Genomic DNA, 24,701 nt, shown 5'->3' on the forward strand with positions numbered 1-24,701 from the left:
CAAACGCGACCACGACATACAACGTTTTTCGCCGTGAACTCAGAGGTGCATTTTTCCGTTTTTTACCGTATAACGCAAGTAAACTGATAAAGAATACAAGTGTTTATTTGTAGTACTGGACTTTAAGGAGGGCGTTTTAGGTCCATCTGTTGACTTCTGACGTCTTCGGACCAGGAAAGCAGGCTTTGGACGCCCCCGACAGCTGCTTTGAGGATTCGCCTCCTGTTTGCACCTGAAGTTGTGTGGTGAGTCGGTTGTTACCCGAATAAGAGTGTTAAAGCCAAGCTAGCTGTTTGCCAAACAAAGACGCAACGGGGAAAGAACCCCCTCCCTGCTTTTCTTTCAAATGTATACATTTTTTTTTTGCCCGGTGAACTGCAAACGGTCGTAAGAGTTTGTGCAAAAAGCGAGAGGCGTGTCAAATTTCTGGACAAGCGTCCGTTATTTTCCTTTCAAATATTCATCACTTCCAACGTAGCTTATCACAAACGCTTTGTCCTGCTTCATGACTGTCTTATTCCATAAGAGAAACCCTCCAGTAATCTTTAAAACATGCTCCACAACTTGCGTTAAAAATAGTTGCTTCCCCCAGAGACAGAAACACTGGAGCACTGTCAAGTTAACTTCCAGGCTACAACTGGCTTGACTTATTTCACTGTTACTCTCGTGATCGAGGGATCAAAGAGCTTTGTGAAAATGTCGGCGTTCACCGTTGTAATAAACGTGGTCATCATGACAGAAACTGGAATGTGGGGTAAGAAGTGATCAACTGACAGGACAGCTTGTGATCGTGCAGCCACGCAGGCATTTGTGTTTTGGGATCGACTGAAGAGCGAGTAGTGGTAGTGGTGGAGCTGGTGGGATGTTTGTTCACACGCTGCGTTTATGTACCTGCTCGGAAGTCCGGGTTTCTGGAATTGGCGCAACGTTTAATGTGTTCGATAGTACCAGTAAAAGCAACTGTCTCGATTGCATTTGACCTTTTAAAGTTAACTTGCGTGCAGTCTCCCGTCGTTTAGGTAATACTATGAATGACAAAAATAGTTGTAATTTTTAACAAGGTGTGTACTGTCAAATATCTCATTTTTAAAATAAACATACACACAAGGAATGCTTTAGTTGATCTATAATGTCCTATATGACCAAAATAATGGTAAGAAATTGTTTCAAAATTTGCCACCAGTTCACCAATTGGTCCATTAATAGTGACTGTCAAACAGAAAGAAAATACTTTGAATTTAGCTAGAAATGACAGAGACATATTCTTCATTTTGAAAAGTTTTAACTCATATGTGTTTTTGTATTTAGAACATTCTCCTGTGTATTTTACAAAATGTTTTTCAGAACCACTAGAAATTACATTACATTTTTTTCCACATTAACCAGCTCAAGTTTGATGGGCGCACAAATAGCCAATCACTTGAAAAGTGTGTGCATTGCACACATGTGACATGCAACGTTCTTTTCCCTTCATCTGTATCATCTCTTGATGGGTCAGTAATTATTGATATTGACTAAAATTAAGCCTCATCACCATCTTTTGGTCGTCACACTCTACCTGCCTAGTTGGCAAGGATTGTTTTTTGTTATTTATTGTTTCAGCACTAGACACAGGGGTCATACCTTGTTGCCTCTAGGCAACCAGAATGTCACCTGCTGACACAAACTACGGAAACTTACAACCAGAAAAGGGATGTCTCCTGACTCCAGGCCTGGTGGTTTCAATTTGTGTTTTTTGCAAATTAAACAGAATGGGCGGAAAATAAAACAACAATCTGCAGTTCTGTGTTACTTGGGCCCTTAGAGTTATCAGTAAAGGAAGGAGGGTCTTTAATTTAGAGTTCTTTCTGCTCCAAGTGAATCAGAGCAAGACCCTTTTTAGACTTGAGATTCATCATCTAATCACACAACATGCACTGTTTGCCTCAGGGGGGGGAGCAAGAATTGTTATAATCTGAGATATAACCAGATGTTTACATATCCAGGGCCCAGATCTACGCTTATATGAATTCACATCTGTCATATTCCATGTATAATAAACAATCATTATTTCATTGTGGTTGCACTTTGGTCAGTTTGTCCTGCTTTTCTAATGAGCTGTACAGGAACATTGTGATTGTGCTGTCAGTGCCGGAATATATGCAGATATGCAAAAGATACCCCTGAAAGTGGAAGATAACCATGATACACTAAAGGGTTTATCTCACTTTCAAGTTAATGATTTAAATGTCATACGTGTCAACTACTGAAAAAAAGTTTCCAGTTTCGTCAAGAATGCGGCAATAATGCCAAAACAGTCAACTCTAACCGCAATGTTCTCCAAAGGTCAGATTTTTGACAGCACTTAAATGCAACATTGGACCACGTGACCCAGCTTTCTAACGTTAGCACGGCTGCTAACAGGATTTAGCTAACCCGAGCTACGTTGCATCGCAGCACGGAGAAATCACCAGTGGAGGAACGCACACTCTTCGCCGTGTAGTTCTACTAAGTTTGTCTAACATCACGTCTTGAAGCGAGAGGCAAGAACACGATGCCAGGTAACGCTTAAATCTCAAAACGTTTGATGTTGTACGGCTTGTTTGTCTGTGTAAAGCCGCTGTAATCCCGTAGCGGAGGCTTGTTTTGTTGACCTGCTTCAGTGATGCTGCCATGCTGTAGCAGCGTGCTAGCAGATAGCGGAGCAGCCGACTTTGTTTGGCCTTCAGCATCCGAACGGAGCTGGACTCTGACCCTGGGGTTGCCGGTTCGGGCATTGTGTTTGCTAAACCGCGTGGTCTTCCCAAGGTGCACCGTGAGACCTGTTACATGTAAATGTGCCCCGCGACATTGGGACGAATTAGCGCCATCGACCACCCATCCCTTTGTTGCTGGTGGAATAGCTATCCGCTCGGGCCCGACCATTGACAGCACAGTTACGTATTCGTTCGCAGGCGCTGTCGACGAGCCGCTTAGCACGCCTGCTAAATCCATCCGGTCCTCCGGACCAACTTTCCAGGTAGGCCCGGGCACCTGGTTGTAGCCCGTTAGCCAACCGAAGATGCTAGCAAGCTGCAACCACGACGACGCAGCTCCCATTGCATACATGCAACGCTGCCACTGCGAGGTTATATAATCTGTCACGAAACATTTTACTTTGTTATTTTCAGAGCACCTAGTTTGTTGATTTCAACGCTCAACCACACTTTTTCTTGTCTATTATTTATTTTTCTTCAGACTATCGACGCTCTGAAGATATTGACGGCATTTGAGCATATTCAAGTCGTCCACGGACGCAGCTACTTAAAGTATTTCGTGTCTCTTTAATACTATTAACCAACGATATTAATAGACCTCTGCATAACGAGCAGCGGTCAGCCTGCAAGAAATGGTTTTATCTGTTGGTGGAATCTAAACCTCCTAGTAATCGTTTAAGTATTCTAAAGGATCCCCTATAAATGACTTTTCTTATTTTCAGGGATACGTTACTATTGTAAATACTCGTGCTTTTGGCGTGCACATGTATCTGACCAAGTCCACATTTTTTTGTATCTGTAAACAAAGTTAATGACTGTCTTGAGTTCTCAAGTAGCAAATGTGTCATTCCTTATCAGCAGTAGTCAAAGCCCCATGCGTGTCTAGTAGGTAACAACCTGTACTGGAGTCGTAAGTGAGCGGCCAACCACCACAGCATTTCATATCCAATAACACACACACACACACACACACACACACACACACACACACACACACACACACACACACGGTGCAAACATCCATAACCAGACTTTCGCCACATCTTAATTTTAGTGTAGTTGCCTTTGCTCTTCACCGGAGTGGATGAGTGCAGCTTGCGCTGTGTAAGATGGGCAGTTTGAGCTTCACTAAATACATTTAACATGGTGACCAGCACATGGTTATGCAACATGAACATGCAGCGCGTAACGAAAAGGCGTGCAGTGTCTCCACTTGTTTATGCTTTTTCACCCGCCGTGCACTCACTAGTGCGTCTGTTTGCCGTGAGTCATAGCAACAGTTGGGGCATGAATTCCAATAAATTTGTGTCTGAATGTTTCATCCTGTGCCCCCCCCCCCCAGGATTGATTGATTCTTATTGGATTCAAGTGTTTTGATTGTTCCAATTTGACATAACTCGGTTGCCAGCTTTTCACAGAACAATCCCAAATCTAAATATATTCCGTGGAAGTTAAATTAAGAAAATTAATACATCTTCATTTCAGAAATGATGAGGCAGTGTCATTTGTGAGAACACCTGCTATAGTTTACTCCATAATACTAATATTACTCCAAAATTTTCTTTTTGTTCTTGTGGCAGTACTCCATCCCAGTGTCAGTGCATTTTTGTTTTTGTGACCACACTTCAGGTGTCCATGGATTCCAAGATTTCTTAGCAAAATGACAAACGCAAACTATTTCAATATTAAATTACAGCCCATAGAATTGTTTAATAAACACTGCAACCAATAGTAGAAAGTAACCCAATGGACAATATATGAGGTCAAAAAATAGTATCAACTGCAGTTTTTTTTTTTCAAACCAGTACGCTATAAAGTGCGATATGCTGTTATTTCTGTCTCAGCTGGATTTAATTTTCAGTGAGATTCTGAACTCTGAAGTATTTTTCAATCCAACAATTTTTTTTTACAAATTGTTATGCTATACATTTCTGTAAGAAATGACTAGAATCAGCTGATTAGCATTTGGCAAGTTACGCTGTTGAAACTAAAATAGGGCAAGGAAATAGCAGGTGTTGCATCACTCCAGGGACCTGGCTGTCTTACTAATACAGCATTATATTGTTATATGTCCTCTATACTGACTCTGGTTGTGCTGCCTTGTTACACTCATACTGATGGTCAGGGCCTTTTTTTCCTCTCCCTTTCTATAGAGAGATGCATTCTATTCCAATGCATTGTGATAGATTTGTTTTGTGATGCGTATAGCAAGGTCCTTGCCGACACCCAGCCATAATATCCACCAAGATTTGTTTTGTTAGAGCCCTGCGAATGTGTTCTCCTCTGTGGGGTTTGTACGTGCAGAGAGTCCATGTAGAGTCCCAAGTGCAGCAGTTCCCTTTTTCACATCTTCCATCTACTTTAATGGCTACAATTGAATAAAAGCTGTAAGTTTTATTTATGATTACCAATCGGCACTCAGTATCCAGGTCAGGTACAGTTCATACCATTTGAAGATATGACAAATGGGGCGTTACGATTATCCATCATTAAATCCCTCACTACATTTGATTCTGCTGTACCTACATCGTCTGCATCGGTGAGGTTATGTCACGCAGATATGCATTCAGGACCGTTGCTCAGACCCCTGTCAGACCAAGCAGTTTTCAGAAAATTTGATATTGATGGTGCCAATTTATTTCTATTTGATCCTGCCATTGCAAGGACTGATTTTCAAAATGGTTTCCCATCAAGACAATCAAGGAGTTTGTCTTTCATCAGAAATTGTTTTCATTCCGATCATGAAGATAGAGTTTGTGTATTTGTCGGTGGAAAGTCACCGTTCAAATGCTGATCAGATGTTATCTAATCAGGATTTGCAATATCTTTTTTTAAATGTGAATTTTCGAGCTGACGTCCCTCTGTGCAGGACTTCTAAAACTTAATCACACGTAGCTTCATCACATCGGGTTGCCATTATTTGAAAAGTCCTGTTGATTTTGCCGCCTTCAGATTTGACATTCTGGACATTCAACAACCCTCTTATCTGCCGTGAAGATGAACTTGTGTCACTTCCTCTGCTTGTTCAGGCTGGAGTTGAGGCTTTTAGTTCTATCCCTGCATGAATGCACCACCCTGCCACTCTATACCATGCTGCTTGTTGTTTTAGTTTAGACTGTTTTCAGTGCGCAGTTGGACAGAAACATTCCTGTGAAGCAGAAATGCATTACTCCAGTCTGGTTACAGACTTCGATAATTCATGTTTATTTGACCTCCTGCAAAGAACAGTCTGCTGCTCAGCGCTTTCACTGCATGCAGTGAAAGCAGCACTTATCTGTTGAATTTTCCTCAATGTGGAACTGGCCCGCTGCAAAGGCCAAGGCGTCGGCAGTGCGTCACCGCAAGGCCGCCCTCCGAGGTGTTGCAGTGTTCGAGCAGCAGGCTGACCCCCGTAGCTCATGCACGACTCAGCTGAGATAATTCTTTTCCCTTTTTTTTTCCTCTGCCTCTCTCGCAGTTTGAGTCATGACAAGTCTTCTGGATCTGGCAGCTGGTTGTGAGGATTATGTCACTTTAGTGGGCACGTCTCACCCTCACTTGACTTTGTCAAAGGCAGGGAGGCGCCGAAGTCATGTTGGATCATAATCCCTCCCCTTTTTATGATTTAAATGTATGATTGACTGCAAATTATCTCTTCCCTCTCTGTAACGCAGGATGTTTGGGCCAGGAGAAGGGCTCAGCAGCCGGTTTCACAGAGTTGATTTTTTTTTTTTTTTTTTTCCCAGGGTCTTTTCAATTAAAAAGAATCAAAATTGACTTGTCATTAAGTGGCAGATGTTCTTTCTCATGTTAATCTGTGCACGCAGTGGCTGCAGTTAAATGCTCCTTCAGCAACAGTGACTGACATCATCACAGATGCAGAATAATGTAGCTAGCAATAAAGCTCACAGTGAATTTTTTCTGGTTCATTTAGCACACTGACAAAACGCTATAGATAGATCATCTTTATTTTTAATTCACTGTCACTGATTTGATAGAGGTGAGAAAAATTATGTTTTTACGTGTGGCTATTTCATGTCATTTATTAACAAATTGGACTTGCTAGCCTGAAATGTTCGCAAGAATTCCCTTTTTTTTTTTTTTTTTTAAACTCTCAGGCAGGTTTTTCACCTGACAGCTCTGTTACTTTTGTGAGGACTAAAACTGTCTGGCTAAAAAAAAATTACTTTTATTTTTTTTTTCCTAAGCATACGATCTATGATAGTAATTATTTGAAGCACATGGATAACACATTTAGTTCCTCTGTGTCTGATAAGAGGTTTAAATTTGTGCTCTTAGTAGTCTGCTAAGCAGAAGAGGTACAGCAGTGCTTGTCTCCATGCAGATGTGAAAGGTGCAGGTGGGTTGTCAGGTCTGTGCTGACACAGTCACGTGCTGACGTGGCTGTGTCAGCCACCATGATTGGTTACAAAAAGTTGGTGTGTGTGTGTGTATGTGGCTCTGGGCCACAAGCTTCCACTCCCCGTGACCCATAGCCTGTGCGGAACCTTCGGTTTGAAGCCACGTGTCCAGTTTGCTGGAGGAATTGTTACTTGTTAAATAAGGTTTTGCTGTAGGTTGTCTAGTCCTCACATGGTTCATATCAGTCCAACACAAAGAAACGGTTATAAATGGAGAGATCGGAAGCTTTCATCGCTCAGACACCGTGTGAGTAGACAGAAGATTTTCTTTTTAACATCATAACAACATGAAATTCTTCTGGGGACAAATCAAGTATCAAAAGGTTGTCGCCCCTTTTCCCTATTCACACAACCGTGCGCAGTTCACAGTGAAAAAGGTTTTCTCTCTGGTTCGTACATGTTTTCCATCATCTGCTCGGTCTGATTCTCTCGTGACAATGTCTTTCTTTGCAAGCGCACTGCAGCCCTTAAGAATAAAACCTTGTATATTCAACGGCAACAAAGCAGAAGCACATCTCGTCCATGTGATTGAATGCGCTGTGAATTACAGAGTTTCGAGGTCGCCACAGTCAGAGAAGAACCACTAGATACCCCCCACCCCAGTGTGAGCTGTTTTTAAAAAACTAGCTGAAAGACCACTGAGAGTTCCTGTCCAAAGCCTGCTAAGGCTTTTAAATGAGGAACAGGTTGAGAACATAGACGCTTGAACCCAAGTGCGGTCGGTCGGTCGGTCGGTCCCAGTGTGTTTGTCCGCTCAACTGGGAAAATGAACTACTTGCACGTACGTCGACAACTAACCATCCCAGAGGAAGTGGATTTCTAACTCATCACACACTAGAGAATGGATACATTTATTGCTATTTTAATCATGGATCTATTGCTATGTGGACTTTTCCAAAGCTTGGGAGCCAAACGTGTGTGTGTGCGTTTGTTTGCTGTGGTCTTTAGAAGCACTAACTGAGGGCAGTGAGCACCAATGACTCGGTTGAGACTCGAGGGACTTATTTGGATTGGATCAGTTCGATCAGTTTACAGTCTCTTGTTCCAGTCGACAACAACGGACGTCAGGTCGGAACAACTGGTTCGTCCGGGTCAGGGGCTGGAGTGAAGTGGGGCTGTGCACATTCTGTGCATTGAAACCTTGCGGGGATGTGATTTGGGAAAAATATGTATTTTTCAGCCTAAGTGACTCTTGGCGCTGTTCTCATGCAGAGCCGGCTGAAATGAGCGGTCCAGAGGTGGCCAAGACACCAGGGGGCGGCGCTCCTGGAAAGGAGGGCAAGGAACCTGTGGCCAATGGGCATGCAGGAGACGGCAATGACGCCAACCCCTTTGCCGAGTATATGTGGATGGAGAATGAGGAGGAGTACAACAGACAGGTAAGTGCTTTCAGGCTCCCTTTTGCTTTTTCCTCTGAAGAGCAGTTCCAACTCGGAGTGAAGAAACTTATTTTACTGCCTTTTTTTACATCAGCACAAACTAATCGGAAAAACACGGGTGAAAAAATATTTTCACTATATTTCTCCAGTTGAATGTCTTATTTTAAAGAGCACCATATATTTAGTTAATCCGATTTTCTTTTTTTTGACTAACCGACTTCCCCTTTCCCTACTGTGCTCCTCTATGGCTGTAACATAAACAACTCTCCCTCTATTCAGCCACTGCATTTCACCCCTTCGCCCTCATAACACCCCCCCCCCTCCTCCAGGCTGATAAACTCTGATAACATCTTAACGGACCTGTTTTACCGCCCTGCCACATCCAGTCTTCACCTTTTGTCTGCTCCCCTTCTTCTTTGGCCCCTTTGTGTTTCTATCTTATGGATCCTGTGTGTGTGTGTGTGTGTGTGTGTGTGTGTGTGTGTGTGTGTGTGTGTGTGTGTGTGTGTGTGTGTGTGTGTGTGTGTGTGTGTGTGTGTGTGTGTGTGTGTGTGTGTGTGTGTGTGTGTGTGTGTGTGTGTGTGTGTGTGTGTGTTTGTGTGTGTGATCCATGGCTTCAGTATTGAGCACCTCTTCAACTACCGTCATTTCTCATGATTTTACAGGTTGAGTTTCCAAAGCATCTTTGTGCAAAAAGACTAATTGTCACATGCACCCCCCCCTCCAAAATAAAACCAATGTGAATATCGTTGTTCTTCCAGGTGGAAGAGGAGCTGATAGAACAGGAGTTCCTGGAGCGCTGTTTCCAGGAAATGCTGGAGGAGGAGGACCAGGATTGGTTCATCCCGTCGCGTGACCTCAACAATCAGGGCGTGGGGCAGCTGCAGCAGCAGCTCAACGGCCTGTCGGTCAGCGATCACCAAAGCAACCTGGAGGAGGTGGCGGTGAGTGCCAGAATCCCCACTCGACCCCTGAGGAGATTATTTCCTTGTGTCGCCTGCGTGTGATTGAAGTGTGCTGGTCTTGGTTTCCCCCTTGCAGAGGAAGAGCATGTTGAATCCTGAAGCGAAGGAGTTTGTCCCGGGGAAGAAATACTAGGAGTCCCCCTCACCCCCATGGAGCCACCACACGCACAAGCAAACACACACACACACACACACCGGTCTTCACATCGTCTCAGAGACTCTGGCGGCCACAACCGCACACACACTGATCCTTACACATGCATGCACAGACACACACAAACACTCACACATACATACAATTGAAGTCAATGGCGTGCTGGCAGGCCCAGTTGGGGGGTGGGGGGATGTCTTTGTTTTTCTTTTTTTTTTTTTGGTTTCTTCAATCTTTTTATTTCCTGTTTGTTTCTTGTAAGCTGAGGGACATTTGGGAACTGGGGTGGGAGATGGGGTGTCATACCGGCCCGGCCTGCGGCGGGCGCTAGCTCATCATTGAAATTTCAGCTGACACGGTGCTTTACAGAGAGCACAGATCTCACTGATGCCCCCTTGGACCTGAGGCAGCTACCAAGAGTGACGCCAGGACAGAACTTGAACACGAAAATAAAGTCCAAAATTACTTATTTTTATCCTGGAAAAAAAAAAAAGGAAAATTTAATTTAGGCTTAAATCTACATTGCCTGGAGACAGAGGGTTTCCCCGGCAGCGACGATAAAGAGTGATTTAATATTTCAGGGGGCTTCAGGGGAGTCTCTCGCTGCCCTGTAGAGATTTCAGTGACATCCGTTAATTTGCTCCCGGCGTCACAAACTCACCGTGACATCGCAGCTCTTGTGCATCCCATAGTTTATCTGAAGCGGCTCTGTTCCAATCCAAATTCACCCCCTTTCCTGCACACTTGTTTAAGGTGACCTGAGCAGACATGGTGCTCCAAGGATGAGAAAACTATTTCTTCTCCCCCCAATTTTCAAGGTGGAAGTCAAGGTGTCTATAGCATCAGAGACCACTTCCCCTTAGAGCATTACATTCTTCGGTGAGGCAAAAAGGCGGCCATTTTTTTTCTCCCCCCCATCTTTCCATTGGTTTGCAGCTGCAAAACTTCTTCTAAACATCTGAAATAATGAGATGTTGCAGATATATATTCTTTTTTTTTTTTTTAACGGCTGGGCGCATTTGATGATGGAATTAAGCTTCTTCCTGCTGGGCCTCGTCCAGCGTCAGATCAAATGTCCGTACCCTAATTCAGGTTTTCAAACAAGCTTCTCCTGTTATCCATTTTTTCATATTTTTGTTGTTTTCATGTTTTGAGGACGGGGCGTTTTGTGTCTCTACTGGGTTAAGTAGCCTGAGGCGTCAGTCTGTCCTGTGTGTGGGAAGAAACTCAAGGGGGTGGGGGCGCCATATTGTCTTGGTCAATCTTGTTAAAGCGGCGCGTAGCCCGTGGTGGACAGTTTCGCCTCCTCGCGGTTCTTCCGCGTCCTTTTCCAAGGAGCTTGGTCGACTCGTAATGTGCGAAGTTCTTCTTTCGAGCCGCAAGCATCCATTTTTTTCCGTTTTTGTTTTTTTTTGAGCACCCCCTCTGTTGCCAAAAAAGAATACTCCGTTAAACTTTCCAACCGGAAAACAGGTCATAGCCGTGTAGGTGCTTTTGGAGGAAACCCGGATTTTAACCCAACAGATCGTCGGCCGCTTTGCGGAATCACGAAATAGACCAGCGCAGGGCCGCCGTGAGAAGGGCGGCCTTCAACATCTGACCGCTTGAAGCGCGTCTGTTGAGCTAATTCTCAAGAGAGCGAGACTCGTCGGTTCGAAAAAGGAACTTCGTCACGCGTTCAGAGCAGTCTCTGAATGGCACCCCGGTGAAGCCAATAGGAATGTCCGCCAGGTGGATTGTGCAACATGAAATCATTTTTGGTGATTTTCTTGAGTTTAGATGACAGAAGCAGTTTAAAAAAAAGGAAAAAAAAAGGTCCAGAAGACACAGAGTATAAATTTCAATACAAAAAACAATGAAAAAAAGATGAATAAAGTTGTTAAAGGCAATTGCGTGATCTTATTTTTTAACATGGTACAAGGATTGGAGTCCACCCAGGGAACATGGGAGTGTGAATGATTCTAAAGACCTACTTTATCGATCCTTCGGCTTTTTTTCCTCTACCAAGGTCCATAGATAATCCTCTGATGATTCCATCCTGCTGCAATGATTCAAGGCCAAAATGTGCCCTTGGGCGTACTCTGATGCTGCACGGCTTTCAACTAACTTGAAATCGCTTATAAAGCCACATCTTCTTGATGACACATACATCATTATTTCACAGCTGATATTTAAGAACGACTGGCTGGCCTGACTGCCTTTACCTTTTAAATTTATTCACATCAAAAGCAAACCCTGACGTCCCTGTTCAAACTGGTGCCTGGTTTTTTGAAGGCCCTGAAGGAATAATCCGTTGATTCTGTTTTAGAGGCCATGATCATGTAGTAGAAACAGAATAATGAACTATGTGTTCCCACTCAACATACATTCCCATTAGTTGCTTGGTGTTTTGATATCTGCCCAGCCATGTGCTTTGCCACAGGATGTGTGCAAAAGCAGATCTTTAAAGCTGACACCTGTTGAATGACGATGATCTCCAACGTAAACGTGCTTTGAAAGCGGTGAAGGAGTTTGGTCGGCTCAATCAATTAATTGATCAGTTAATTAGAAAAGAGTGATTATTTTTCTATCTTCATCAGATTGATTACCCGGGGGGCTCAGCTCACTAGCAGCTGCCAAATGTGTGTTTGTAGAAGATGTTGGCATTCGCGGTGTAATCCATGCTTAGAACGGCCCCTATATTCTGAGCTCCGAGGCTGGCGCCTCCCAGGGCTGATGACTGCAGCGGCTTCAGGAGGCTGTAGCCATGGAAACGACCTTTAAACTCAGCAGATGATGCCGTTTCCTCCAGCGCCTTGGTGAAGCCTGTCAAGAGACAGAAAAGACATCTTAGCGTCTCCTTTCCTCCCACCATGGAGGGAAGAGGAGGTTGTGTGTGTGTGTGAGAGGGGGTGGTTCCTGACCGGGCTTCAGCAGCTCCCAGCTCTTCCACACGGAGCCCACACACAGGATGGGGAGGCCCGGCTCGCCCCTAAGCAGGGTCTGCCAGCACAGTCAGAGAGACAGTCAGAGAGACGCTCAAGAGGACGAATAAGCGTAAAGAGTAAAGACAAAGTGGCGAGTGCTTCACCTCCTGGGCGGCAGGTAAAACTGCCTCCACATGTTTTGCCAAGATCCTCCCAGCCTGGATGAACACGTGGCGGCAAAGGGCATCCCCTGCCTTTGCACCTTTAACACACAAAGAGTCTCTAGAAAGCTTGAAAGACTAGAAAGAAAGAGTTTCTCTAGAAAGAGTTTGTAGTTAACATTAAATAGCTGTTTTGGAGGCACTGGTGGCAAGCTTTCTTTAGTCTCATTACAAAGTTGAACCTTTCGAAAGAACCTTTGTTATGATTCAGGAAACCCATCACATGGTTATAATATGAAATCATCGCAGATGCTACTGAGGAGTTGCTTACCTTCAGCCAGCTTCTTACAGAAACCTGCAAAGTGGGACTTCTGGAAGTTTCTGTAGAGGTGCGGCAGCATCTCCATCAGATTGGACACCTGGGGAAGGTTTCCTCACATTTCACAAAGCACCATCTCCCGTCGCCAAACAGATTGATTTTTTTGCTTTGTTTTTTTTTGTTACTCGTTTTGGCTGCAGCCCAGAGTGCAGGTACGTGGTGGAAATATCTGACACCAGTTAAAAAGTGGCTTGGCCACAGATTCTGAGTTGACCTTGGTGATAATGGAATTAAATAATTACTGAAAAAACACTCTGGGTCTTTTCATACCCTGACATTGGCTTCAATTCAAAGTAACAAGTTTCTAAAGTGAAATAATTTTCACATTTAGCAAGAATTGTCTGAAAAATGCAATAGATTTTCACCAGACCATGACCCGTGACTTTACTTCATGGGATTTGCTAAAATCAGTAAATATAATAAAATGCTGCCCAGCTCTAATTTCTAATGAAATCCTTATGAATTGTTTCAGCTCTAATTTTCCACATTCGGTGTTGTTGACCTCTGACCATTAGGTATTGTTGACCGTTGTTGACCTCTGACCTGGAAGTATTCCTCCATGGCTTTCCTCACGTGCGTGATGTCATGAGGAGGAGCCACAAAGTTGTCTTTGGCGTCAAACACCATCTTTACAGCCAAATGGGATATCCAGAAAGCTTAGTAAAAAACACAACAAACAAAAAAAACAAAATAAAAATTTGGTACATGGGGAGAAATTACTACTGCGACCTGATAAAGAGCTGGCTGACGCATCAACAAATCAGATAAGTGCTGTTACAATATCAAATTATTTTGTTACTTTTGTGAATCCGGTGATAGTGTTGCATTGAGACAACTGTATAGTAAAAAAAACACTACCAGCATGAGCACAGCAGGTCCCATGTAAGTTTATGTGTCTTTGTTTCCATGGTTACCTGATCCTTCATCACCCATCATGTGACCCCAGCCTCCACAGCCAACATCCGATCCATCGGGATTCAATAACTTGCAGTTGGAGCCAGTTCCTGATATTAAGACCACACCCCCTGAGGAGGAGAAGGGAGGTGGACTTTTACCTGAACAACCGTTACTAGTGGCTGTTTGGAGCCGGCAGGGGTGTAAAGGTCAGGAAGACGCCAAGGCACCTGAACTTTACACCTCCTCCTGAGCTTTCACCGGTAAATGGAGGACTCGATGCACACATTCTTTGCAAAATATACTAAAAATGTATTTACCACAATTGCTAGCCGTTGCCATGGCACCAATGGCATCAGTGGTGATGAAGTAATGCTCGCTGAGATTGGGAAACTGGTCCTTCATTTGTGTGATTATTTTGTCAGTTGCGGCCTTCTGCTCCCCTCCGCTCAGAGACATGCCCTAAACATACAAACAAATGTCATGTAAATATAATTTATTAACAAAACATCACATGACCTCAGATGTGCAGGACAATGTGACAGACTGACCAATGAGAAGAGCGGGATGTTCGGGTTCAGTCCAGCCTCCATTTTTGCTCTCTGAACCATGTCATTAATAGTTGCAATACACTTGTCCACCCCGACCAACTGAGAGCGTGCGTGCGCAAGAACACACAAAAAATAAATAAATTAATTAATAAATAAATAAATAAACGACACATTTAAAAAGATGTCAACTTTTTCTGGAAATTTTCAATATACATAAGACATTACTGGTCAACAACCAAGTGAAATTGAGTATATTCACTATATAGTTATCAAATTAGAAATACCATTTGTAAGTATATTTTTTAGCAATGGGTTCTTTTCACCAGTAGCTTGTATGGTTAGCTTTGGACCATAAATGAACCTGATGTACTTTTTCCGTATAAAGATCAATCATAAACCATTCACACCTCTAATAAAATTATTTTTAATGGTTCTAATTCATTTGAGATGATGTGTAAATTCCTGCTCAGATTTTATAGAATATATTTGTCAATGTATTTTTATATTATTATGCCATTTCTGATTTATATTCAAGGAAATATTTTTCAATTCTTTAAGCCACATTAAGCAAGTTGTTCCGATTTGGATAAATCTGAAACCGAATTTAACAACGGAATTTCCCGTGATAGTCTAAATAATTTACTTTGATTTTTTTTTTGATCTAGTACTAGGTGTAGAGGGCTAAGAATAGCGTGCGGCGCTATCACATTTATTAATCTATTTCTCAATGCATTCATTCATAAGGACGTGAAGCGGTCCCTGCTGACCCAGTGGTTCGTGGAGGGTCCTTCGGTCTCCGCAAGGATCTTCCCATCTCCTGTCAGCAGCACCGCCTTGGAGTGCGTCCCTCCTCTAAGAAGAAGGGAGACAAAGACGACGACGCCTGTAGCCATTTCCAGTTTTTAATGAAGGATACAATCAATGGTCCGATGAAGACACCAATAACATGGTGAAGGAAATGTTTTAAGGCGAAAAAACCAACGACAAAGAACACGGACTGAGCTGCAAATTTTCGGTAGGTAATTCGAGCGGATGAAAAATATTTTTAAGAACTTTTTAACTCATATTTACCCCTCTATTCCGCCAAATACTGATGCCATGTTCCACTTCCTGTTTTGGTCCGGGCGACTGCGCAAATATCGCGAGACATGCCGGCAGCTGGGCTCCGCTCTGCAATTTTGTTTATTCACCGCTAGATGGCGCTAATATCTCGCTAAATGTAATTGCTCGGCTGCCGTACGTGTTGCAGGTTGCAGTGGTGGGAAAGATCCGTGAAAATGGAGAGTTCGAGTCGAATGTGCACGTTTAACACATCTTGTACTGCACTGTTGCAGACCGTGGAAGTGTTGCATTAGGATAACACCAGATGTACAGCAGTGTAATGACACTTACATTAACCAGAGTAAGGACGATACTGCTTCTGTACGATCTCTTTATTGCACCAGGAGTTTGTTTTACAGTTTTAAAGCAAACCACTTTATTTTGTTTGGTTAAGGACAAACACTGGGAGCCACCAGGAGGCATCTGCAACTCATTAATTTCCTGGGCCCGGTCGCTCCTGCCAACACAGGCCGCTTCAAACAGCTCATTATTTGACCACTCAAAATTCCTGCAATATCTCCCCCCCACCCCCCGTTATCCATAAATCCCTGACACGAGGAAAATGGGGCACTGCTCGAACCCGCAATTTATTTACGCATTAGAACCCCCCCTCCAAAAAAAAAAAAAAAAAAATCAAAAGTGTAACGGCTTAAATTGGGGGCTGGCAGATTGTGTTGCTTTAGTGCTGCGGAGAGCGAATGGAGAAGTTACACAAGAGAGGAGGTGGGAGGAGAGGAAGGAGAGGAGCGGCTCGACGCGCACTGAGAGGGGGGTGTCAAGCGCCACAGACTTACAACTATACCGGATATGAGTGGCTCTATCCTACAAAATAAGAGCATAAACACAATCATTCCCCGAGGGAAGCTTTCGAGCTGCTCCAACAACAGATGTGGTGAGTCCAAGTAAACAGGACAGCAAGGTCGAAATAACAGACAATACGCCGAAGTAAAAATAGATTCAGATAAACAAATACAAGTGAGAGAACACAGTGGATGATGGAACGTCAATAGGTCTGTAAGTAAGTAAATAATAGCTTCAGTCAGTGTATGATGGAAATAAATGATTTCACTCCTGACTGACAAATACATAGTATCTATATTAATCAACTTATTCACAGGTGACAAATATATGATAAATCATCTTCATCTGTTTCTGTATATCTAATATCTTTCCAAGCCCAGTTAATCACCCTGATCAAATGGAGTGAAGAAATAAAATTAAAAGCGTAATACTAAGAATAGCTTCAGTAAAATTACTGTAAGGACTGTGACAACATTTTCTCAATTTTCTCCAATTAACCTTCTGGATATTTTTGGACTGTGGAAGGAAATTGGAGAATCTGTAGAAAAGCCATGCAGATACGGGGACCATATGCAAACTCCACACAGAAAGGTCCCTTTTTGGAATCAAACCAGGGTCCTTCGTGCTGTGAGGCAAAAGTGCTAACAACTGTTAAAAACCAAGTGTATCCGAATCCTGATAAACAGTGAAGCTGTGGATTCAATTGTTTGAGGGTTTTTTATAGGAACGTGCATTTTCAAAGGAGCCACATGCTAAGAAAAGGGTCCAAAATCAATGACTCAATCGCAGCCACATCTTAACTATTTGGTTTGACAGGAAAACATCTGATTAAACTCAACAGATGATTATTGAAGATAGTCTTAATGACTTCACAAAGTATAAATGTCCAAACGTATAATATTAACTTGAACATCTTTCTTAAAAAAAAACCCAGCTTTTTGCAAGAGATTCATCTGTTTGATTCCTTCAATTGATACAAATTCTGATTGGCTTTTAGTTCCTCCCCGGAAGAGTTTTATGATTTCTTTAATGAATTGCTAGTTAACAATTGTTATGATTATTTTTAATCACCACTGCCAATGTGCCACCCTTACAACAACAGCAACAATGATAATAATAATAATTATTATTGTCATTGCTATTATGATCAGCATCATGATTATTATTATTATTATTATTTGGTGTTTATAATTTTTGTTTTATAATTTTTGTATTATTATAGTCATCATAGAATTCAAACTGTGGCATTTTTTCTGATTTAGATGACGTATAATAGATAAAAAAAATCTAACAACGACAATGAATTACAGTACTAATAGTTAGTATAGTTACTAATAGTGTTTTTACGTTGAAGGTCTCAACCGGAAGTGCACTGCTGTGTGATCGGAGGATTTCCGGTATCCAGCCCTTAAAATCAGGCGTGAGAGGCGACAGGCAGACGAGCAGGACTCGGATGTTAGTTAACTTCAGTTCGGACCTTTGGACACTTTTTATTCCGCCATGACGCCTCGGAACACACTCGACCGCCGACGTAGACGTGTCTCATCGCCCGGGGAACGGAAGTGAAGCAAGAGGGGAAGTTGTTTCGGGGGGGGGGGATAACGAAGTTGGAGAAAAAAAAAAAACAATTAAAAAACAACCACCCCCCCTCCTCCTTCGACAGTGACTTTCTTGCGTCAAGTTCAAGTCGAGACGGACGGAGGGGTCGTGGAGGTCAAGGGTCATGGACGCACACGTCAAGGAGGGGCAACTTTACGTGCAGCATCAAAAGTTCGGCAAGGTAGGCGACCCTTACTCTTCCAATTTGTACTTATTTATTTTGGTCAAGTGGGGGCTGGTTAGGGTGACGCCAAAGTTTCTGTTATATAATGCGACAGTAATCACTTGTCAGGGTATCAGCGTTGAAATGTGTGTGTGTATGGGTGTGACAGATTTGATACCAGACCAGTAAAACCTATGTGACGTTTAAGTTTCTCATTAAAAGGAGGGGAAACTGTAGTTGTAACTGTCTGTAATTGAGGAGCTTAAGTGCCTCTTGCAGCCGCAAACCTAGAAATCCCAGGATAAATAAACAAAGTGCACGCTGCTGCAGCTGCACAGCAGCTAGGAGTGTTTGTATGTGCTGGCTCTGTTTTGGTGTGTGTGTGTGTGTGTGTTTGTGTGTGTGTGTGTTTGTGTGTGTGTTTGTGTGTGTGTGTGTGTGTGTGTGTGTGTGTGTGTGTGTGTGTGTGTGTGTGTTTAGGTGTGTGTCTGTGTGAGTCTGTATAGACAGACCTGTGGTGCACCAAACTTTACATCCAGTTATTGTAAAAATGCTGAATCAAAAACAAAAAGTAAAGAAGACGGCGTGTTTTTTTTGTTTGTTTTACAAGTGATAACGTGTGTGTGTGTGTGTGTGTGTGTGTGTGTGTGCGCGCGTGTGTCAGTATTTGGCCTGCATGCAACTTTGGCTCCAAACTCGAAGCAATGCAGGATAAGACTTCATCGACTCTGGGATTTGTAAGAGACTCTTTGTGCAGGAGTGTGTGTGTGTGTGTGTTTGTGTGTGTGTGTGTGTGTGTGTGGTCATATGACACGGACCAACAAAACATTCTGGCCCTGCTTCCTGCCCTCACATCACCCGTCCATAACACACACACACACACACACACACACACACACACACACACAGATGCAGTCACACTTTAAATGGCTTTTAACAAGCATCCAGCAGAGTCTAAAACAGTGGTTGTGAAAATGAAGTCACACTCTCAGCAGACGATGTGTGCACGTTCTGCCAGGCGCCTGAGTGGACACACACACACGCACACACTCTGTAAAACATTAAGAGCTTGTTGTGTTGGTCGCCTCGCCTGTGTGTGTGACAATGAGGGCGGAGCTGACTGACAGGCCGGGCTGGGCCACACAGGAAGAAGATAACATCATAATTAATAGTATTTTTATTTCTTTATCCAAATTTCCACAGTCAATCCAGATATCTGCTTGGGGTTTGGCTAAAATAGAAAATAACAGAATATGTGTGTCTCCGGGGAAAATGAGGATGTTGGAGTTCCGCCTTTTTGTTCCAGTGTTTATCGAAGGTTGCGCTGCATTCAGGGACCTCTGACAGACATGGATGAAAATAAGGGATTTTCAAAATAAAAGAAGACAAAACAAGACACCATCACACATAGGACTCCTGATTCTATAAACATGTAAAAGGCTAATGTAAGCTGTAAGTAATTTACATATAAAATTACATGGCCCATACATATTATTTTCCTTCTTTTTTTAAAGATTAAGTGAAGGGGTGGAGATGCTTCCCCAGCTTGTCCTGACTTCCCCCCTCAGGCAGAATCACTGTGAGGCCTTGCTAGGTCGGGGGCGTGGGGGCAGGCACTCTGCCCTCGGGGCAAGAGGGCTTGGCATATTTGAAGGAAGGTGAGTGTCGAAAGAGGTGCGATGTTTGCCGGCCACAGTGATGCAAGTCATAGCTCTCGGTGGCCATGCACACGCGTAGACACACAATCGCACACTTAGTCATGAGTGTGAATCGATCACACAAAAAACCTTTCCCAGTCTCAAGGTGCAATTTCTCACCTTTTCTAAACTCCTGAATTCGTGCGTCATGCCCTTTAAATGTTTTTTTTTAATTTCAAAGTTTATGTTTATTCAAAATCATTTTGATTTTTCTTGTGGATTTATGATGATGTCATCCAGACTTTTTCATTGGGCAAAGGGATTTATTGCAATAAACTGCAATAGTATTACATACACTACATTGGGAACTGAGTTACACACCATAGATATATTGATATCTAACACTTCGCTTTGTATTTAAATCGCTAAAAATACACTTAAAAGAATCAAATGAAAAAAAATCAAATGATTAATATTAAATGATGATGTTCAGTAACACAGCCAATCACATTGGTTTTGACTTGCAATGTGGTGGTAAAGTTTGATAGGTGTGTGTGTGTGTGTGTGTGTGTGTGTGTGTGTGTGTTGGATCTCAAGCTCCATGCTTAATGGATCCTTCACTTCACACCAGCGTAATTACAGCTGGCTCTGCTCATCTACCTGTCACGCTCACATCAAACATGGCGGCGCTGCAGCGTGGATTCCTGCCTCTCCCCTGCAGCCGTTTGCCGCCCTTAGGTCATTGTTGACGTTGGCAGCTGTTCTAAGTAATGGCAAAGGGTGTAGATGAGCTCACCGGCAGTCATCCTGCATTCTGAAAATCGGGGCGAGCGGCCGTTGATCAAATATGGCAAATATGGTGTCGGCGTTGTCTTGGAGGTGACAAATGGATTCATGGATATATGACTCACCGGATTCTCTGCCTTGTTGTTATTTCACTTGTTCATCACAAAGGAGGAACTACATGTTTTTAAAATACAAAAAAACAATTAAAACAGAACTTGTGTAAATTCCCTCCCACGACAATAACAGATGTTTTTTTTTTCTTTTCTTATGGTTTGGTGGCCACAAACTGCTATGTAATTACAATGTTGTGACAATGTTTCAGTCATAGAACAATGCACTTTGTTTTTCACATAATCAGAAGTAAAACTATGGTGGGTCTGGTGTGCAGCTCTCACAGCTCAGGTGCCACAGTTTTTTTTTTCCCTCTTGTCCTACATCCTCATTCTCTAAAATCTGATCATAGTTTCTGTTCTATTTTGGCGCTGCCTGTACTTTATTGGTAGTTACAAGTGAATGTACAAGTAATTAACTCAGTCATTTCCCAATAGTAGGTGTTGAAAAGTATCAAAAGTACTTGCTTGTTTTACTAGCTTAATTACAATGATATAATTAATGCAGCAGCTGATAGATTGATGAAGGCATCAGGAGGCGGCCGTGGTTTTTGTTTTAGATTTGCAGTGGAAACTCATGCCAGACCTCTCGCCTTCAAGAGGAAGTGTCCCTTTCGTCCCCTCCCCTTTTTGTTTGCCAAACGTTTGTACTTGAGAGCGAGACGGCGGCGCTGCTCTATTGATAGAGTTGGTGGTCGTGGCAAAGAACACATGAATGCATGTGAAACCATGATGTGAGTGTCTTATCCTTGGTGTGTGTGTGTATGTAGTTCAGCAGGGTGTGTTATTTTGTCACACACACAGACTATCCCTCATGATATAATATGTACTATAATATATTATTATATTACCTGGGATTATTTAAACCCGACTTCCTTTAAAACTCAAAGGTTTTCAGGAAATTTCCAAAGGAAGGCTTCTAAAGGACTCAATTGACTCTTAAAATGTTTGCAAAGGTGTGTGTATATACAATACATACATACATATGTGTATGTTTATATCAGTATATAAGTTTATATGTACACACACACACACACACACACACACACATATATATGTATATGTGTGTATGTATGTATGTATGTATGTATATGTATATATATATACACACACACACATGTATGTATGTGAATATATACGTATGTATATATACATAAGTACATATACATGTGCACACACATATCTGCACATATATATGTGTATGTGCTCAAGACAGTTACTTAAAATCCAAATGTTAGATCTGCTATTTGTGGCAGCTGTGGCCCAGTTGGTCGAACGGGGCGTCCCTGGTTGATGGTCAGATTCTTATCTTGTCTGTGTGTTGAAGTGTCCATGGGCAAGACGCTGCCCCCCCCCCCCCCCCCCCCAGTAGCTCCTGATGGTCTCATTGGTGTCTTACTTGGCAGCTCTGTGTGCGTGTGTGAGTGAAGGGGTGAATGTGATCCAGTGTAAAGTGCTTTTAATCTGAGTTTCCTGTGCAGCCAGGAAGTGCAGCGAGTGCATGGAGAATTTACCGCCCAGGTAGTTTCAGAGGTGGATCGTCTTTCCTTTCCAGATTTTTGACAGAAAAAAATAGAATAATAATGACTTTGTAGTAAGTCCAGCAGACTTGTGGTCAACACAAAGGCACACACACACACACACACACACACACACACACACACACACTGGTAGTCCCCATCACACTCGTACACTAGATGTACTAAAACATGCAGCTCTCATTACATCCGTCTCCCTTTCAAAATACGGACAAGAAGACACATCTTTAGCCCCTTATAAACTGCTGTGTGCGCGCGCACACACACACACACACACCCCACCTCACAGTTGCATGAGTTCTGCCAAGCATTTTTCTTGAAACTACCTGTCAACTCAACATCCATATGTAATAATTGTTTATTGCAGTAAAAGATGAATGAGTGTCTTCTTTTTCAGTTATTACAATTTCTCTTCTAAGTTTTGTCAAATTTCACGCTGTAAATCAATTAATTTAATCATAGATAATCAATTTGTATGATAAGAATGCAATATAATACTCCAACCGCAACCCTAACCACACACACACAGCCAAAAATACTAAATGAAAAAAGAAACCAAGAAATAAGTGAGTTTTAATTTGTGTGTTTCAGAACACACAGAGGGCTATGGTGTTCCCCGATCTGGTCACAGCCAATAATATTATTTCATCTATTACATGAAAGAAATTATTGGTGTTAGCCATCAATCCTTTTCTCTCTATATTGTTAATATTAAAGACTATTCCCTCAGGCATAAATATGTTATTACTCATCTTGAACACACACACACACACACACACACACACACACACACACACACTGTCATTGCAGATGTTTTGTCATTAATGGGGAAGTTTCTCATTCTCTCACTATTTTGCATAATTTCCTGTCTGTGTATTAGTGTTTGATAACCATCCTCTGCCTTATATGGAGCCAGTGCTCCACAGTAAGCCACATGCTTACACACACACACACACACACACACACACACACACACACACACACACACACACACACACACACACACACACACACACACAAGGATGTGCTGCAGTAGAGAAAACTGCTTCCAACTCCATGTATCACAAAGAAACAAACTAACTACACAGGCATGGGATTGAAGATTGCAAACACTGAACTTATGAAATGACACACACACACACACACACACACACACACACATATCCGTCACACTTTTCCATTGAAGTGTAATAAATGAATGTAACTGAATGAGAGGGTCACTGTGTGTCACACTTTCTCTGTCAGGAATGTCTGAGTCACGATGCGTTACAGTGCTCGTGAATTTGGAACGCTTTTAAATAAACAATTGTAAACAAAAGGTTGAATGCATTAACTTGTGTAGCACACACACACACACACACACCTGGAGCCAAGAGGCGGAAGCGAAAGGAATCCTGGGTATTGAGGATCCCACGCACTTCCTGTCCTTTCACGCAGCTAATTTTGGGTCAGAGTGCATGATTGTGATGTTGAAACTACTCTGTGTGTGTGTGTGTGTGTGTGTGTGTGTGTGTGTGTGTGATATTTACCAAAGCTGTTTCTCCCCTGCGTGAATGTTTTTTTGTTCTTGTTAATACTTCAGTACCCCCAAAGTTCTGCTTGCATGCTGCAGCTGCCAAAGCAAGTGATTTCAGCATCACTGATTTAGATTGAGTTGTGTTTTGACGGAGCCAGAGATCTTACATTTGTCAGACACGCACCGCTTATTACACCTTTAGACGGGTGGAATTGAGCGCACGAGTGGAATGAAAGGCATTTTGTGAGCCCCTTGGAGCCGCACCGCGATCACCTAGAAAATTGGCACAGCGTTAGTCAAAACATTAGCGAGATAGTCATTCAAATTTAATACATAAATCAAATCAATAAATAAAGTAAGTTGCAGTTACAAGGAAAGGATCGGGGATGTAAAACAGAAAATAGGAAGTTTACCAGGGAGTTGTGTCAGAAGTCAGTGACAGGACTTTGGTTCAAAATCACTGACAGAAAATTGCATGAAGTTAAACAAAATTGTCCTAAAAGGCATGGGGATGTGACCCGAGGGATAAGAAGTAAACTTTTCAATAAACAAGAATATTGACCTGAGCACACCAAATTAGGAAGACGCTAAATTAGCAAAATGACAAATAAATATTCTTACAATAAGACAATAAACAGAACTCTCTGGCATTAATTAACCCAGAAAAGTAAATGAAAAAAAAAAACTAACTGGAAGAAATGGTCAAAGAATTCCTCACCAAAAAGCAGGAAATGTGTTAAAAGCCTCCAAAGTCGGAACTAAAGGCTAACAAAACAACAGATTATGTAATCATGCAGTCTTGATTGATAGCTGGGCTGCAGGCAGATTATAAATGAGATCAATAGAACTTATTACATAATCTTGAACTGAAAATCAAGACTTTTATTTTTGTTTCTTTTTTCTGCATGTCTTTTTAACCATGTGTTATT

General features: G+C 42.4%; 3 protein-coding genes across 6 annotated transcripts in view; 2 read left to right on the forward strand and 1 right to left on the reverse strand.

The window, feature by feature from the left end:
* paip2b (poly(A) binding protein interacting protein 2B) lies at positions 1-11,519 on the forward strand. Of its 3 annotated transcripts, none has more exons than XM_086165236.1 (4): positions 1-245; positions 8,348-8,514; positions 9,276-9,458; positions 9,556-11,519. In XM_086165236.1, exons 2-4 carry the CDS (start codon positions 8,359-8,361, stop codon positions 9,610-9,612), a joined length of 396 nt encoding a protein of 131 aa, XP_086021362.1. In that variant the 5' UTR covers positions 1-245; positions 8,348-8,358; the 3' UTR covers positions 9,613-11,519. The 3 variants fall into 3 exon arrangements, with proteins under 3 accessions (XP_086021362.1, XP_086021361.1, XP_086021363.1); XM_086165235.1 differs by lacking the exon at positions 1-245 and adding an exon at positions 2,396-2,540; XM_086165237.1 differs by lacking the exon at positions 1-245 and adding an exon at positions 2,842-2,998.
* nagk (N-acetylglucosamine kinase) lies at positions 9,811-15,663 on the reverse strand. Its single transcript, XM_086165234.1, has 10 exons — positions 15,593-15,663; positions 15,289-15,373; positions 14,522-14,620; positions 14,291-14,432; positions 13,991-14,101; positions 13,620-13,732; positions 13,029-13,116; positions 12,701-12,798; positions 12,534-12,612; positions 9,811-12,435 (listed from the first exon to the last, which is right to left on the reverse strand). Exons 1-10 carry the CDS (start codon positions 15,619-15,621, stop codon positions 12,236-12,238), a joined length of 1,044 nt encoding a protein of 347 aa, XP_086021360.1. The 5' UTR covers positions 15,622-15,663; the 3' UTR covers positions 9,811-12,235.
* The window catches only part of dok1b (docking protein 1b), an 18,039-nt gene continuing 7,239 nt past the window's right edge, over positions 13,902-24,701 (forward strand). Inside the window, exons 1-3 of one of the 2 annotated variants that reach the window (XM_086165233.1) lie at positions 13,902-14,233; positions 15,266-15,536; positions 18,087-18,203. In XM_086165233.1, the coding sequence (XP_086021359.1) occupies positions 18,147-18,203 (57 nt within the window). In that variant the 5' untranslated portion in view covers positions 13,902-14,233; positions 15,266-15,536; positions 18,087-18,146. Of the gene's footprint in view, positions 14,234-15,265; positions 15,537-16,194; positions 16,515-17,777; positions 18,204-24,701 lie in introns of those variants that run through there. The other variant, XM_086165232.1, reaches the window with a different exon arrangement.

The sequence above is a fragment of the Fistularia commersonii genome, chromosome 19 (assembly GCF_037954325.1).
Source record: "Fistularia commersonii isolate RoL2024-O1a breed Wild chromosome 19, RoL_Fcom_v1.0, whole genome shotgun sequence".
In the NCBI taxonomy this organism is placed as follows: Eukaryota; Metazoa; Chordata; class Actinopteri; order Syngnathiformes; family Fistulariidae; genus Fistularia; species Fistularia commersonii.

Bases quoted from the DNA above. Each gene is read 5' to 3' on its own strand.
- paip2b (XM_086165235.1), top strand. The intron at 8,515-9,275 runs GTAAGTGCTTTC...TTGTTCTTCCAG, and splicing joins AGGAGGAGTACAACAGACAG to GTGGAAGAGGAGCTGATAGA. The intron at 9,459-9,555 runs GTGAGTGCCAGA...TCCCCCTTGCAG, and splicing joins GCAACCTGGAGGAGGTGGCG to AGGAAGAGCATGTTGAATCC.
- nagk (XM_086165234.1), bottom strand. From the start codon at position 15,621: ATGGCATCAGTATTTGGCGGAATAGAGGG. The intron at 15,374-15,592 runs GTAAATATGAGT...CCTTCTTCTTAG, and splicing joins GTATTTGGCGGAATAGAGGG to AGGAGGGACGCACTCCAAGG. The intron at 14,621-15,288 runs GTCAGCAGGGAC...GCACGCTCTCAG, and splicing joins GACCCTCCACGAACCACTGG to TTGGTCGGGGTGGACAAGTG.